The following is a 17,370-nucleotide window of genomic DNA, read 5'->3' on the forward strand; positions in this document are numbered from 1 at the left end:
AGCAGCAACAAACTCAAACCAACCCAGGGCCATAGCAAAACATGTCACAGTTGGTTGCATACTGTAACGTATTCACTGGCCTGAATCTAATTCAATCTGGAGCCAGTCAGTCTACATCTGGCATTATGGTTAGATTTGCCAAATGGAGGGTGAGGGAGAGCTTTGTATCCGTCTCTGTGTGGAAAAATGGTGATCTAAAGTTTTTTTTCTTCCTCTGCTTGCACATGTGACATGCTGGTAGAAATGAGGTAAAACGGATTTAAGTTTGCCTGCATTAAAGTCCCTGGCCACTAGGAGGCCCGCTTCTGGATGAGCATTTTCTTGTTTGCTTATGGCCTTATTCATCTCGTTGAGTGCGGTCTTCGTGCCAGCATCGGTTTGTGGTAATATAGATGAGAACTCTTTTGGTAGAAAGTGTGGTCTACAGCTTATCATGGGGTATTTTAACTCAGGCGAGCATTACCTCAAGACTTCTTTAATATTAGACATCGCACACCAGCAGTTATTGACAAATAGACACACACCCCCGCCTCTCGTCTTGCCAGACGTAGCTGCTCTGTCCTGCCGAYGCACATAAGATGTTACAGTTTTTAATGTCCCATTGGTAGGACAGTCTTAATCGTAAATCGTTCAGTTTGTTTTCCAATGATTGCACGTTGGCCAATAATATGGAGGGTAGTGGTGGTTTACCTACTCGTTGGCAAATTCTTACAAGGCACTCCCCCTTTTTCTCCTTCTTTTCTTCACKCGGGTGACTGGGATTTGGGCCTTGTCTTGACAAAGCAGTATATCCTTCGCGACGGACTCATTAAAGAAAAAATCTTTGTCCAGTTTGTGGTGAGTAATCGCTGTTCTGATGTCCAGAATCTCTTTTCGGTCATAAGAGACAGTAACAGCAACATTATGTACAAAATTAGTTACAAACAATGCGAAAAAACAAACCAAATAGCACAGTTGGTTAGGACCCCATAAAAAATATGGGACACCACACAGGAAGGTATGACCACTCTGACATGTTTCCAAGGTAGCCCTATTACCACAGGACAAAATGCCGATAGACATTGTATCGGCTGGGAATGACAATGAAAGATGAAATGTCCACATTGTTATATTAGCAGAACACTGCTTCTATAGTATTATATAAAGGTTGTTTATTCTACATGGACMTGTTACTACATTTGACAATTATCAAAACACTTAGATTAGAATATCTACATAAATTTAGCAATTGCATTCTTCTCATATTACACTGTAGGCTACTGACCTATTCAAAGCTTCCTTTGGCATCTCACCATACACCTGCCTGTAGTTATTGAACTCAACCTGCAGGAGGTTTGTTTGTTCTGCAGGCAAGGTTCTGACAGATGGGTGTGTCTTGGTGGTGGAAAGCACACACCCAAGAAACACCCACATCAAACCACACCCCCAAGCCAAACCGCTCCGAATGTATAATTACTTAGGTGTTGCCAGCTGTATGTATGTGGGCAGGATTAAAATGAACTCAACCCAAGGAACACAGTTACGGTACCTTTAATTCCGTGACATACAGTACCAGTCAAAAGTTTGGACACACCTACTCATTCAAGGGTTTTTCTTTATTTTACTATTTTACACATTGTAGAATAATAGCGAAGACATCAAAACTCTGAAATAACACATATGGAATCACGTAGTAACCAAAAAAGTGTTAAACAAATCATAAAATATTTTATAGTAGCCACCCTTTGCCTTGACAGCTTTGCACACTCTTGGCATTCCCTCAACCAGCTTCACCTGGAATGCTTTTCCAACAGTCTTGAAGGAGTTCCCACATATGCTGAGCACGTGTTGGCTGCTTTTCCTTCACTCGGCGGTCCAACTCATCCCAAAAGATCTCAATTGGGTTAAGGTTGGGTGATTTTTGAGGCCAGGTCATCTGATGCAGCACTCCATCACTCTCCTTCTTGGTCAAATAGCCCTTACACAGCCTGGAGGTGTATTGGGTCATTGTTCTGTTCAAAAACAAATGATAGTCCCACTAAGCGCAAACCAGGTGGGATGGCGTATCACTGCAAAATGCTGTGGTAGCCATGCTGGTTAAGTGTGCCTTGAATTCTAAATAAATCCGTGTCACCAGCAAAGCACCATCACACCTTCTCCTGCATGCTTCACGGTGGGAACCACACACGCGGAGGTCATCAGTTCACCCACTCTGCATCTCACAAGACACGGCGGTTGGAACCAAATATCTCAAATTGACAGATCAAAGGACAGATTTCCACCGGTCTAATGTCCATTGCTCATTTTTCTTGGCCCAAGCAAGTCTCATTTTCTTATTGGTGTCCTTTAGTAGTGGTTTCTTTGAAGCAATTCGACCATGAAGGCCTGATTCATGCAGTCTCCTCTGAACAGTTGATGTTGAGATGTGTCTGTTACTTGAATTCTGTGAAGCATTTATTTGGGCTGCAATTTCTGAGGCTGGTAACTAATGAACTTATCCTCTGCAGTAGAGGTAACTCTGGGTCTTCCTTTCCTGTGGCGGTCCTCATGAGAGCCAGTTTCATCATTGCGCTTGATGATTTTTGCGACTGCACTTGAAGAAACTTTCAAAGTTCTTGAAATTTTCCGCATTGACTGACCTTCATGTCTAAAAGTGATGATTGACTGTAATTTNTGTTACTACATTTGACAATTATCAAAACACTTAGATTAGAATATCTACATAAATTTAGCAATTGCATTCTTCTCATATTACACTGTAGGCTACTGACCTATTCAAAGCTTCCTTTGGCATCTCACCATACACCTGCCTGTAGTTATTGAACTCAACCTGCAGGAGGTTTGTTTGTTCTGCAGGCAAGGTTCTGACAGATGGGTGTGTCTTGGTGGTGGAAAGCACACACCCAAGAAACACCCACATCAAACCACACCCCCAAGCCAAACCGCTCCGAATGTATAATTACTTAGGTGTTGCCAGCTGTATGTATGTGGGCAGGATTAAAATGAACTCAACCCAAGGAACACAGTTACGGTACCTTTAATTCCGTGACATACAGTACCAGTCAAAAGTTTGGACACACCTACTCATTCAAGGGTTTTTCTTTATTTTACTATTTTACACATTGTAGAATAATAGCGAAGACATCAAAACTCTGAAATAACACATATGGAATCACGTAGTAACCAAAAAAGTGTTAAACAAATCATAAAATATTTTATAGTAGCCACCCTTTGCCTTGACAGCTTTGCACACTCTTGGCATTCCCTCAACCAGCTTCACCTGGAATGCTTTTCCAACAGTCTTGAAGGAGTTCCCACATATGCTGAGCACGTGTTGGCTGCTTTTCCTTCACTCGGCGGTCCAACTCATCCCAAAAGATCTCAATTGGGTTAAGGTTGGGTGATTTTTGAGGCCAGGTCATCTGATGCAGCACTCCATCACTCTCCTTCTTGGTCAAATAGCCCTTACACAGCCTGGAGGTGTATTGGGTCATTGTTCTGTTCAAAAACAAATGATAGTCCCACTAAGCGCAAACCAGGTGGGATGGCGTATCACTGCAAAATGCTGTGGTAGCCATGCTGGTTAAGTGTGCCTTGAATTCTAAATAAATCCGTGTCACCAGCAAAGCACCATCACACCTTCTCCTGCATGCTTCACGGTGGGAACCACACACGCGGAGGTCATCAGTTCACCCACTCTGCATCTCACAAGACACGGCGGTTGGAACCAAATATCTCAAATTGACAGATCAAAGGACAGATTTCCACCGGTCTAATGTCCATTGCTCATTTTTCTTGGCCCAAGCAAGTCTCATTTTCTTATTGGTGTCCTTTAGTAGTGGTTTCTTTGAAGCAATTCGACCATGAAGGCCTGATTCATGCAGTCTCCTCTGAACAGTTGATGTTGAGATGTGTCTGTTACTTGAATTCTGTGAAGCATTTATTTGGGCTGCAATTTCTGAGGCTGGTAACTAATGAACTTATCCTCTGCAGTAGAGGTAACTCTGGGTCTTCCTTTCCTGTGGCGGTCCTCATGAGAGCCAGTTTCATCATTGCGCTTGATGATTTTTGCGACTGCACTTGAAGAAACTTTCAAAGTTCTTGAAATTTTCCGCATTGACTGACCTTCATGTCTAAAAGTGATGATTGACTGTAATTTTTCTTTGCTTTTTTGATCTGTTCTTGCCATAATATGGACTTGGTCTTTTACCAAATAGGGCTATCTTCTATATATCCCCCTACCTTATCACAACACAACTGATTGGCTCAAACGCATTAAGGAGGAAATCATTTCCACAAATTAACTTTTAACACATGTTACACATGTTAATTGAAATGCATTACAGGTGACTACCTCAAGAAGCTAGTTGAGAGAATACCAAGAGTGTGCAAAGCTGTCATCAAGGCAAAGGGTGGCTACTTTGAAGAATCTGAAATATACAATAAATGTTGTTTTGTATAACACTTTTTTAGTTACTACATGATTCAATGTGTGCTATTTCATAGTTTTGATGTCTTCACTATTATTCTAAAATGTGGAAAATAGTAAAAATAAAGTAAAACCCTTGAATGAGTAGGTGTGTCCAAACTTTTGACTGGTACTGTATATATTTATTTCTAACTTCTCGCAAATCTCAGTTTTGGAAGAGACTGACTTTATGACCAAAAGTATCCTATTTACGCTTTTGTAGTACATTTTCACTCTAGAATAAATGTTTCTGACTCATATCGATGACACAAAGGTCATGTTCAAAACAAGAAGTTTCTTTTTAGGGGCTACCGCTCTTTAAAGGGACAGTGTGAGATTCTGGTATGCTTCCAGTCATTGTGCTTATGCTAGTTAGCATTGGCACGCAAAACTACCAACAACTTCCTTCAAACTGCACGTACAGACATAAAAAATGGTATCCATGAGTTCATCTGAGTCATCTGCTTAATTGCCAGAATCTTGCACTATCCCTTTAAATGATGATCATACTATGCTCTTGAACTTTATTTGTATGAAACCTACAACTTAGGACACCATTAAATATAAAATGAACTTACTACGGTACATCAAAACATGGCTACATGTGGATAAGCTTTAAGCTACAAATAAATGCTGAATCAAGAGACAAGCTCCACCTTCAATTGACCCTTCGCTATGCCCCGTCCCAGAATTTGGAGCAACCAATCGCAATGTTCTGGTGGATAGCAACTGGCATCAAGTCCAACTCCTCGATCAAGCTCAGCTTGGTTGAAGCCAATGAGGGCAATGGCAAAAACAGAGTTTATCAAATGACAAATTGTTTAAATTGGCTAAATAATTGAACAGTGCACCAAGGGTACTTGCAACTGTGATTCCTGAAATGCAAGGCCTGTTGGAGTATTTGTTAATCTGAAATTGCTTGGTTGCTGGTTAGCTAGATCTCAGTCTCATTGGCCACCATTGAAAGTGTTTCTAATGCTAGAACGCCAGATAGTTAGTTAATATGATTTGTTTACTCCAATTGAATGTTAGCTAGCTAAGTTAGCTAAACTTTGCAAAATAAGAAATGTCCTCTCAATTTCAACWGCGTTTATTTTCACCAAACTTAACAAACAAATATTTGTATGAACATAAGATTCAAAAACTGAGACATAAACTGAACAAGTTCCACAGACATGTGACTAACAGAAATGGAATGTGTCCCTGAACAAAGGGTGGGCAAAATCAAAAGTAACAGTCAGTTTATGGTGTGGCCACCAGCTGCATTAAGTACTGCAGTGCATCTCCTCCTCATGGACTGCACCAGATTTGCCAGTTCTTGCTTTGAGATGTCACCCCACTCTTCCACCAAGGCACCTGCAAGTTCCCAGACTTTTCTGGAGGGATGGCCCTCACCCTCTGATCCAACAGGTCCCAGACGTGTTCAATGGGATTGAGATCTGGGCTCTTCGCTGGCCATGGCAGAACACTGACATTCCTGTCTTGCAGGAAATCACGCACAGAACAAGTAGTATGGCTGGTGGCATTGTCATGCTGGAGGGTCATGTCAGGATGAGCCTGCAGGAAGGGTACCACATGAGGGAGGAGGATGTCTTCCCTGTAACGCACAGCGTTGAGATTGCCTGCAATGACAACAAGCTCAGTCCTATAATGCTGTGACACACCACCCCAGACCATGACGGACCCTCCACCTCCAAATCGATCCCGCTCCAGAGTACAGGCCTCGGTGTAACGCTCATTCCTTCGACTATAAACGCGAATCCGACCATCACCCCTGGTGAGACAAAACCGCGACTCGTCAGTGAAGAGCACTTTTTGTCAGTCCTGTCTGGTCCAGCGACGGTGGGTTTGTGCCCATAGGCAACGTTGTTGCCGGTGATGTCTGGTGAGGACCTGCCTTACAACAGGCCTACAAGCCCTCAGTCCAGCCTCTCTCAGCCTATTGCCGACAGTCTGAGCACTGATGGAGGGATTGTGTGTTCCTGGTGTAATTAGGGCAGTTGTTGTAGCCATCCTGTACCTGTCCCGCAGGTGTGATGTTCGGATATACCGATCCTGTGCAGGTGTTACTCGTGGTCTGCCACTGCGAGGACGATCAGCTGTCCGTCCTGTCTGCCTGTAGCGCTGTCTTAGGCGTCTCACAGTACGAATATTGCAATTTATTGCCCTGGCCACATCTACAGTCCTCATGCCTCCTTGCAGCATGCCTAGGGCACGTTCACGCAGATGAACAGGGACCATGGGCATCTTTCTTTTGGTGTTTTTCAGATTCAGTAGAAAGGCCTCTTTAGTGTCCTAAGTTTTCATAACTGTGACCTTAATTGCCTACCGTCTGTAAGCTGTTAGTGTCTTAACGACCGTTCCACAGGTGCATGTTGATTAATTTTTTTGTGGTTCATTGAACAAGCATGGGAAACAGTGTTTAAACCCTTTACAATGAAGATCTGTGAAATTATATGGATTTTTACGAATTATCCTTGAAAGACAGGGTCCTGAAAAAAAGGGTTTCTTGTTTTGCTGAGTTTATATTATGAATAAAACTCATCTGCTGTCGACATCAGGATACGATTTGAGAGCAAGTTAGCACCAAGTGGTTAATAGCTTTGACTGTATGCTTACAGTGCAATTGTAATAACAGTCCACCACAACATACCCAAGAATCTTCTGATTAGCAAGGGGTAGTCTGTTTATTTTCACTGTGTAATACAACCACAATTTGAGGTCATTGATGAGGGGTTTTCCCTTGTAGTTTGAATGAGGAATTGGGTTTCAGAGGGAAATGTTGTCTGATGYTGCAACAGTAACCAAGGGGGGCGGGCTTAGAGAAGGATCAATTGTCCCCCACAGAAAAAGCCCCTCTTAAAAAATGTAAGCCTGTAATTTGGCCGTGACCCGTCTCTCCAGTCCAATCAACAGAAGGCGTCTCTCTCTAATACAAAGAGAAAGGACACCCCCCTCCCCATTCCCACCTCTCTCCCATCTGTCTGCACCATGTCCGACAGGCAAAAGGGGTACACGGACACACACAAATGCACATAAGCACACAAACGTGCACGCATGCACAAACCCTCAGAAACCCATGACTCATATAAATGGTTGAGGTTGCCATCATATAATGGTCACCTCTCATAAAACATTGATCATGCAAAGTTTGATGATGAAGAGGTGAGGAGACAGAGGGAGATCTTGAKAGAGAAGGAAAGAGAGTACATGAGAGAAAGCAAATGAGTGCGTTTGGAGTGGCTTGTGGTGTACGTAAGGTACATTTGCACATTTATTTTTCACTAGATCTGGAAGCCTGGAGACTTACACTAAGCAGTGGGGGGGTATGGTTGGATGTTTTAGTCTGTGAATGTCGGAAGAGTTCGTGTCTTGACGCTCGCTTTCCCTATACCGTTCGTTCGGCCTCTTCCCCTGCCTGGAGCAAGCAGGTTTTCAGAGCTCTCCACACCCCTTATTACTCTGCGCATGTTTAATCAACCAGTATGGTTACCATGTCAACCACGGTGCAAAATCTGAGAATAGACAGGGTACTTCAGAGCTGTGACCCAGTTACTGTGTGTCAACAAATTCACTAGGACAATGGGTGAATGAGACTCATTACACAGATAACCCTCTGGGGTGAAGTACAGTACAGGCCCAGGTCAGGTCTGAAAGCCCAGGCATTGGTTTTGAAAGGGACTGAATTAATCAAGCCCCCAACCGATGTACATGCTTCTGTAATGGTTGGTGRAATATTTAACCATGCTAGCAGGTTTCGTACAGTTGTCTCCAATGTGTGATTTTAAGTTCAGTCCAAAATTATAAGATTTACCATTAAAGTTTATAGATGCTCAATTCATATTTCTGGTAATATGATCACATCATATAAAATCATAACTTTCGATAAAAGATAAGACATTCCCGACSGAAAAGTTATTGAAATATGTTGACGTGTTTTTTGAGCACCTGCTGGACATTATTGAGAACAATGAGAAAACCCTCAGACGTTGGCCATTAGGGGAGAGTGGGGTAAGTTGAGCCACCCTTTATACGAAACGATATACAAAATATATAATTTGACCAAATATTAATGAAGAGGTCATTTCATGGAGTCTGTGAAGAAAGAAACCACATGGAAAAGTGGTAWGCAAGTTAGGTCTGAAACTGATTTTCACCAAGTCAAATACATTTATTGGGTTAGAGGTTTCATGATGCTTGTATCTAAACCAAAGTAGCTAATTTAAAGATCTCTATAAGCTTCAATATGAGGTCCTAAACCTAACATAAAAGTGCATCCTTGTCACTGTGTGGGCTAATAGTCAAAATGTTTGCCTTGGTGTAAGTGGCATATGTTAAAATTGTAAACAAAAAGTACAAAGTGTTTGTTAGGTGATAAAACCTGTGTTGAAAAGATTCAAATGCTTTAAAATGATTGAAAGACAAAAAGTGATTGTGTCGAATTGTGTTTACAGAACATTCTGAAATATATAGGACCAGTCAAAAGTTAGGACAYCTATTCATTCAAGGGTTTTTCTTTATTTTTACTATTTGTACATTGTAGAATAATAGTGAAGACATCAAAACTATGAAATAACATACATTGAATCATGTAGTAAGCAAAGAATTGTTAAACAAGTCAAAATAGAAGATTCTTCAAAGTAGCCACCCTTTGCACACTCTTGGCATTCTCTCAACCAGCTTCATGAGGTAGTCCCCTTGAATGCATTTCAATTAACAGGTGTGCCTTGTTAAAAGGTCTTTTTTATAAAATAAAATAAAATGTTTATCCCCTTTTTTCTCCCCAATTTCGTGGTATCCAATTAGTAGTTACTGTCTTGTCTCATCGCTACAACTCCCGTACGGGCTTGGGAGAGACGAAGGTCGAGAGCCATGCGTCCTCCGAAACACAACCCAACCAAGCCGCACTGCTTCTTAMCACAGCACGCCTCCAACCCGGAAGCCAGCCKCACCAATGTGTTGGCGGAGACACCGTACACCTAGTGACCTGGTCAGCGCACACTGCACCAGGCCCGCCACAGGAGTTGCGATGAGACAAGGATATCCCTACCGGCCAAACCCTCCCTAACCCGGACGACGCTAGGCCAATTGTGCGTCGCCCCATGGACCTCCCAGTCGCGGCCGGCTGCGACCGAACCTGGGCTYGAACCCAGAGTCTCTGGGGACCACTGCGCCMCCCGGGAGGCCCGTTAAAAGGTCATTTGTGGAAATTATTTCCTTAATGCGTTTGAGCCAATCAGTTGTGTTGTGACAAGGTCGAGGTTGTATACACAAGATAGCCCTATTTGGTAAAACACCAAATACGTCCATATTATGGCAAGAACATCTCAAATAACCAAAGAGAAACGAAAGTCCATCATTACTTTAAGACACAAAGGTCAGTCAAGTGCAGCCGCAAAACCATCAAGCGCAATGATGAAACTGGCTCTCATGAGGATGGCAACAGGAAGGGATGMCCCAGAGTACCTCTGCTGCAGAGGATAAGTTCATTAGTTACCAGCCTCAGAAATTGCAGCCCAAATAAATGCTTCAAGTAACAGACACATCTCAAAAACAACTGCTCAGAGGAGACTGTGTGAATCAAGCCTTCATGGTCGAATTGCGGCAAAGAAACCACTACTAAAAGACACCAATAAGAAAAAGAGACTTGCTTGGGCTAAGAAAAACAAGYAATGGACATTAGACCGGTGGAAATCTGTTCTTTGKTGTGATGACTCCAAATGGGATATTTTTKGTTCTAACYGCCGTGTCTTTRTGAGACGCAGAGTAGCATTCTGCAGCGATACGCCATCCCATCTGGTTTGCGCTTAGTGGGACTRTCATTTGTTTTTCAACAAGACAATGACCCAACACACCTCCAGGCTGTGTAAGGGCTATTTGACCAAGAAGGAGAGTGATGGAGTGCTGCATCAGCTGACCTGGCCTCTACAATCACCCAACCTCAACCCAATTGAGATTGTTTTAGGAATGAGTTGGACCTCAGAGTGGAGGGAAAGCAGCCAACAAGTGCTCAGCGTATGTGGGAACTCATTCAAGACTGTTCGAAAACCATTCCAGGTGAAGCTGGTTGAGAGAATGCCAAGAGTGTGCAAAGCTGTCATCAAGGCAAAGGGTGGCTACTTTCAAGAATCTAAAATATATTTTGATTTGTTTAACATTGTTTTGGTTACTACATGATTCCATATGTGCTATTTCATTATTCTACAATGTAGAAAATARTAAAAATATAGAAAAACCCTTGAATGAGTAGGTGTGTCCAAACTTTTGACTGGTACTGTATGTAAATATCTTTGTTAGAAAGTGTATCATATTTCCCTTGGCGGAGTGATGCTGAATGTAAAAGATGGCTCAACTTAACCCCACTCTCACCTAATAACTGTGACAACATTTTGGGGAACAATTGGTGGAATTCCCTTGACCTCCATAGGGATGCAGCTGGAGTCCAAAACAATGGAAGTGGAAGAGCAGGTCAGCTGGCAGTGGAGAGAGCCAGAATTCACTGTGTGAGAAGATTAACTCCATGGATAATCAGTTTTTGGGAGAGGGAAAACCATGTATGAAACCATGAAATGTCACAGGCCATGTTAGAGGGGCTCAAAATGTGCAATGCTGCATTATACCACAAATGTCCAGTTTGTAGGGGACAATAGAGCATATGATGTGTGGTAATGGTTCCAGATTACACATTTCATTAGTTTWAATGTAATATACTACAGCAATACAATACCTGATTTTTCCCTCTATTGAGCCTAGACTCCTGAGCACATTATCACACATTGGCAATAAAACTTGATCAACCGAGTTGAACAGAAGGAGATCTAATTCCTTCCCTTGGCTCAGGTAGTCTTAACAGGTGGGCCTTACTCCATTTTTCCTTTCGTTCAGAGCTGGAGCAGTCACAGCAGTATGTCATTACAATTGCTACCTGAAGTGGAATTGATTCCTCGGTATCAAGCGAGGACAGATGATTATGACTTCATTTAATGTTTTAACATAACAAATTCGTTTTGATTTAAGCCATTTTTATTTGGGGGAATTAGGATTGTCCACTGTTGTTGTCGGTGACTTGTGGCACGCGGCATGAAGCGCTACATTTGGCTAACAGATGAAGAGAGCAGCTGGTGCATCTGACTCACAATCTGAGATTTGCAGTCTGAGTAGGAGGACCATAGAGATCCCATAATACAATATTTTCCAATATTTGATCAGTTTCTTGAACCCCACAATAATTGTAAGGCCCAATCTATAACTCTGTAATTGACATTATTAKTAAGAAGTACCCCTCTTCCATTAGAAAGCTAAACTACATCTGTAATATCAGTRGCAATATAACAGAAGATCAACACTAAGATGATCAATTCCTGTCACATGACAATTGAAAGTCCCTTAAAATAGACCTTGTAACCCTTTGTTAATGGTAAAAAAAAAAAAGAGTGTGACGCAAACTATTTGTGGGTGTTTATTGTTATTTTGAGGATTTACAAAGCAGTACTGAGAGGTATAAAATATGCTCTTTTACAATGCATGTACAGTTACGTTGTGTCTGAAAACCATTAAATGTCATGTTACGTACAGTACGTGCATGACATTTGCTCTTCTCTCATGTTAGCCCCCTGGCTAGTCCATGGTGCCCCTAATGCCAGGAAAGGGCTCCAGATGACCTATAGAGCTCTGGTCCACATATAACAGGTGACCTCATAGAAGGTGCCAGTTGGTGGAGGAATGACCCCAGAGAAAGTGCACTTACAAGTGATTGTCCTCTTAAATACATCATGGACTCAGGGTTCTCTGAGGTTGGGGGGTTAGATTGTGACCAGACACCCCAAAATGATAGGTTTGGTCACATAGACTATTAAATAAAAGCATAACTGTTTAATGACGCTGCTTCCTGAGAGTTGCTCAGATTTCTGTTACAGCACAGAGCACATAACAACACTGTATATATGAGTGGGGGGGGGGGGGGGAAGCATGGTAAAAGCTAGGTGGCATGACTAGTGAAAGATCAAAGACTTCAGTTCAGACTAAAATCAACGCTACTGTAGCAGTGTTTGTCGTGGATAATCGTCTCAGAATATACACTCTTATAAGAACTTGTAAAATCAATAAAGATTTTTATACAATGTATCACAAGCCGGGGTGATCCGCGGATCACACACCTTCCCAGAGCACTGGCTCTGTCTTATACACACACACACACATGAGATCATTACATACTTTAATTAAATTACTTCTCCTAGGTATATGCCAGCTATTATCCTTCATTTCAGGCTTCCTGCTTGTTTACGCCCAATAACGCCTGTATCTGCTCTTGATTAGATTATAATGGTGGCAGGACCCTCCTGTCTCCTAAAATTAATATATGTCTATCTTACCCTAAGCACTTATGGCCTTTACCCTAAGCACTTATGGCCTTTCCTCTCTATTTTATCTTCATAATGGTGTCCTGCTCTTTCCATAAATGCACTTCAAGGCACGTATGGCTTTGGCCATCTGCTAATCTTTGGTTTCCTGTATTTACCAGAATGGCAAATGCACTCATGTCTGCCTTCTTCTCCTATTTTCTAATGTACACCTGTCTATTGTTTAATAGTGTGATATCTGCCTCCATATGTAACAATAACTCCTACATGTTCCCGTTCATTGTTTGCAACAATGTCAAATGATCTCCACAACTSCTAAGAATGTCAAACGGAAAATAATTTGTCATCTAAGAAAACACCAAAAAACATTAAATATAGACATCATAAAGCCATTTGAGAGGCCCTCAAGGCAGGGACTCCAAGTCATTAATTGTCCTTCCTCCCAGGAGGGTTTTAAATCTCCGCTGTCATGTGCTCTTAAGCCAGTCTTTGATAACAGCAAGGTGACCATGCTGTTCTTTTCATCTAGCACCAACGTAGTACAATTTGCAGTGGGCATGTGAATAATTGTCTCATCCAAGCGACAAGAGACTTAGAACTCGTAATATAAGAGTAAGGCCCAATCTTCCYTTTATGAGGGGTTGTTGTTTTATAGGTAGTTTATAGATCATTATTAGATCATATGTAGTGTGTTAATCATTATTACATAGTTATAACTCAGTGTTGTTTTGGTGCTTGCCAAATAATAGGTTTATTTATGGCTGCACTGTGGATTACTACTGTTATTTTTTTTWAAGTATACCATAAAACACACAACCTCACTGTGAGGGTAATACTGTGAGACCATACTCAAGTCCCCCTCAATATGGCTACTCTAGCTGTGCATAGTCAAATGTATTTTCCTTGTGTCAGTACTTGAAATGTCATGACAGTTTTGGGGCAATTTTCTGTTTGTTTGATGTTGCTTTTTCTGTTTGGGGGGGGGATTAGGTTTGCAAGGTGGAACCAAACTGCAAATATTAAAGGAGAACCAAAATTCCATTATTTTCTAGTGGGCAAGACACACTACATATACTATACTGTAGCAGCATGTAGGCCAGCCTATTACATTGGCGCTTACATTATTCATGCATTCGGACCTCATAATTGCAAACAGGAGCATCAAATCATCTTGTTTCAAGCACTAGACATCTAGCTAAGTGTCCCTAGATGAAGTTCTAGCATGTGTAACAGTGTTGCTTCCGTCCCTCTCTTTAGCCGAACCTGGGCTCGAACCAGGGCCCCTCTGAACACATCAACAACCGCCACCCACGAAGCTCCGTTACGTATCGCTCCACAAAAGCCACGGCCCTTGCAGAGCAAGGGAAATAACTTCTTCAAGGTCTCAGAGCGAGTGACATCACCGGTTGAACACTACTAGCACATACCGCTAACTAGCTAGGCATTTCGCACCGGTTACACCTGGTCCCGGACCTGTTTGTGCTGTATCCAACTCCTATGATCATTGTGCTGGTTTAGCATGACGTAAGGCCATAGGCGTTGGATGTACAGCACAAAAAGGTCTGGGACCAGGTTACTGAAGTTCATCAGTCAGTGTGTTGATTCAGTGAGGAAGCAATAAAGAAGAACGTTAATGTGAAGCAGCACTCAGCCAAACTGTTTTAGCGCCATGTTTTATGTATAACTTTCCAGATTTGATGGAGAAGATATGTGCCAGTGGGGCCGCAGAACCAGTAGCGGAAAGCGTGGCTGGCTAAGTAATTATATGTGGACTTACTAGCTGGTTCCCTCAGCCAAATGAATGGATGTGGTGTACTACAGACATGCATGTAAAGCCTGGGTGCTCGTCTCTTTCAGATGGATCAACATTGAGGGAGATTGCCAACTGTATGAYGTGACAGATTGGGATTCAAGGATATAGAATTCACACAGAGTGCACACCTAGTAACGGTRACTGATCGGTATTTAATCAACACTGCTATCAGGAAGTTTCCGGTAGTCATCCCACAGGTTGGAGACATTATAGTCTTATAGAGTCATGAACCATACTGTGAAAATAGAATTCCTGAGCCAATGTCATATTGCAGCCACTAATGGTATTAACACCTTACCAGACAATAAAGGTATGCCACTTTGCAATAAGTATTTCCAGGTAAACTAGCATCCATGACACTCACACACACACAAACACACTCATATGCACACAGACACTGAGTAAACTGATTGGCCAGGGTACAAAAATGTAATCTGCAGGAACGGAGCAGAGAGTAGCTGCAGGGATGATGACTAGACTTGGCCAGTGCCATGGTAACTGTTTCAGCTCTCACTCATGCCTGTGAAGCACTCACAGGTTTTCAGGGATGAGAGGAAGGAGGGTGGGAGGGACGGGGAGGAGGGGAGGAAAGAAGCACAGACGTATAAAGCCCTGTCACGTGCACAGAACTTGGGATGGAGGGAAAAAAGGAAGGAAGGAGGAGTGAAGGGGGGAGACACACCTCAGAGAATGATAGCATCCTTTTGTCATACAGTGAGCAATTTTATTAATATGGAGGAATGCAAATTCAAACTAATGCCAGCGMCCTGGTCAACAAATGTATTTATACAGTACACAGCTATTTACCCCTCAAACATACACTTAACACTGGTTTAGTGGGAGGGGGTGGGTTTGCATTATAAATAGCAACCCCTCTGCACAAAGCAAACAACATACCCTGCATGCACATGAACAAGAGAGAATTTCTGACATGCATCAAATCCAGATTTTTTTTTGGGGGGGGGGAGTTTGTTAAAATAAAAAAAGAGCTTTGATTTAAATACAATAGCTGGACATGTGGATAGTCTGGATACAATGGTTTTATTAGTGAACAGAGCTGGCTCGAGGTCTCTTGTCTTCAATGTTCCCCTGAGCCATCTCGACAGGCATGCGAGAGCCTTACCGAGACGCCTGTGAACAAAGACAATTCTCCCTGTGCTTTCACAGTCAACGCTCATAGAAGCAGTTCACACCACTCGCTGACTGTCTCGACAGCGGACGACACACARACACACTTCAGTCAAGCAGACACTCAGTGGACAAAGGAACAACCATAACAGATGCTCTTTTATACCCAGAGTATTAACCAACTATTTACCCAATCCTTTCTGAATAAATAGTCCACTGACAGACAAAGAAATTAGGGGAAGATTTTACTCAAAGGGAATCTCAATCCATCCACTTAAATGTAAAAAATACTCTCTCTTTCCTTACCTTTCTGAGTCTGACCCTCATCCAAATCTTCTTCCATCTTGGCTATTCTAGATGTAGAGCAACTAGAGATGTGACAGAAGCTCCTTGGTTTGCAGGTTCAAAACCCTGTTTCTTTGTGTCAAAGATAGTCCACAGAGCCCTCCTTCTCTCTCGCTTTCCCTCTTGCTCTCTCACTCTCYTTCTCGGTCTCTCGGTTCTGTGTTAAGACCGCTTGTCAGCAGTGATTTCATTCAAGTGGTCGTGCCGTGAAAGAGATCATTGCATCTTCACAGCGCTGTCCATTGCGAGCAGCTCTGGCAAGTGCTGGAAACCTGTTCTCTACAGTGGAGAAAAGGGGGGGGTCTCAGTAGGCATTATGTTTGCAGGAGGGCGGGCTAGCAAGCGCAGGTGCTCAGAAAGCAGAGAGAGGCAATGGTAGAAACAGTCTCAACCATGAACACTGACACGAGCAGGCGGAGGAGTTGCTTCGTTGGGTTGAATGTGTCCTTCGCTATCAAATAATGTTTTAAAACATGTTTTTATTCATAATGTCCATAATTTTCCACCTGTGGGCTGCCATTGTAGTACTCCATTCAAATACCGGTTCACTTTAAGACATAAATGGTCATACATGGTCATACAAAAAAGAATAAAACTGTATTTAGTATATAATATCAGTTTAGTTGTTTACCTTAGGACGTGCATTAACCACAGTGATAAAATAATAAAATCCCCAAATTATCCTGCGGCATACTCTCATAGAAAACAGGTGCTAAGTAGAACCAAAAAGGGTTCTTCTGCTTGTCTCCATAAATATATACAGTCCCTTCAGTATGTATTCACACCCCTTGACTTTTTCCACATTTTGTGTCACTGGCCTACACACAATACCCCACAATGTCAAAGTGGAATTATGTGTTTAGAATTTTTTTTACAAATTAATAAAAAATAATAACCTGAAATGTCTTGTGTCAATAAGTATTCAACCCCTTTGTTGTGGCAAGCCTTTAATCAATTCAGGAGTAAAAATGTGTTTAACAAGTCACATAATAAGTTGCATGGACTCGCTATGTGCAATAATAGTGTTGAACACGATTTTTGAATGACTACCTCAATGCGGGGTCCCTGATGATATTCTTGGCCTTCCTGCGTAGGTGTCCTGGAGGGCAGGCAGTGTGCTCCCAATGGTGCATTCGGCTGACCGTACCACCCTCTGTAGCGCCTTGCGGTCAGCAGTGCAGGTCAGTATGCCCCCTATGGCGCTCCTGTAGAACACTGTGACAGCCCTGACAGGCTGAATTTTTTTCGGCCTCTTGAGTTTGAAGAGACTCTGTCGT

At 42.4% G+C, this 17,370-nt stretch overlaps 1 protein-coding gene across 1 annotated transcript in view; it reads right to left on the bottom strand.

Moving 5' to 3' along the window:
• LOC111967576 (neuronal membrane glycoprotein M6-a) overlaps window positions 1-16,420 on the bottom strand; it is a 40,359-nt gene extending 23,939 nt beyond the window's left edge. Inside the window, exon 1 of the mRNA XM_023992700.2 lies at window positions 16,055-16,420. Coding sequence (XP_023848468.1) covers window positions 16,055-16,091 — 37 coding nt within the window. The 5' untranslated portion in view covers window positions 16,092-16,420. The remainder of the gene's footprint in view (window positions 1-16,054) is intronic.
• Window positions 16,421-17,370: the final 950 nt, after the last annotated feature.

Source organism: Salvelinus sp. IW2-2015, linkage group LG8 (assembly GCF_002910315.2).
Source record: "Salvelinus sp. IW2-2015 linkage group LG8, ASM291031v2, whole genome shotgun sequence".
Taxonomy (NCBI): domain Eukaryota; kingdom Metazoa; phylum Chordata; class Actinopteri; order Salmoniformes; family Salmonidae; genus Salvelinus; species Salvelinus sp. IW2-2015.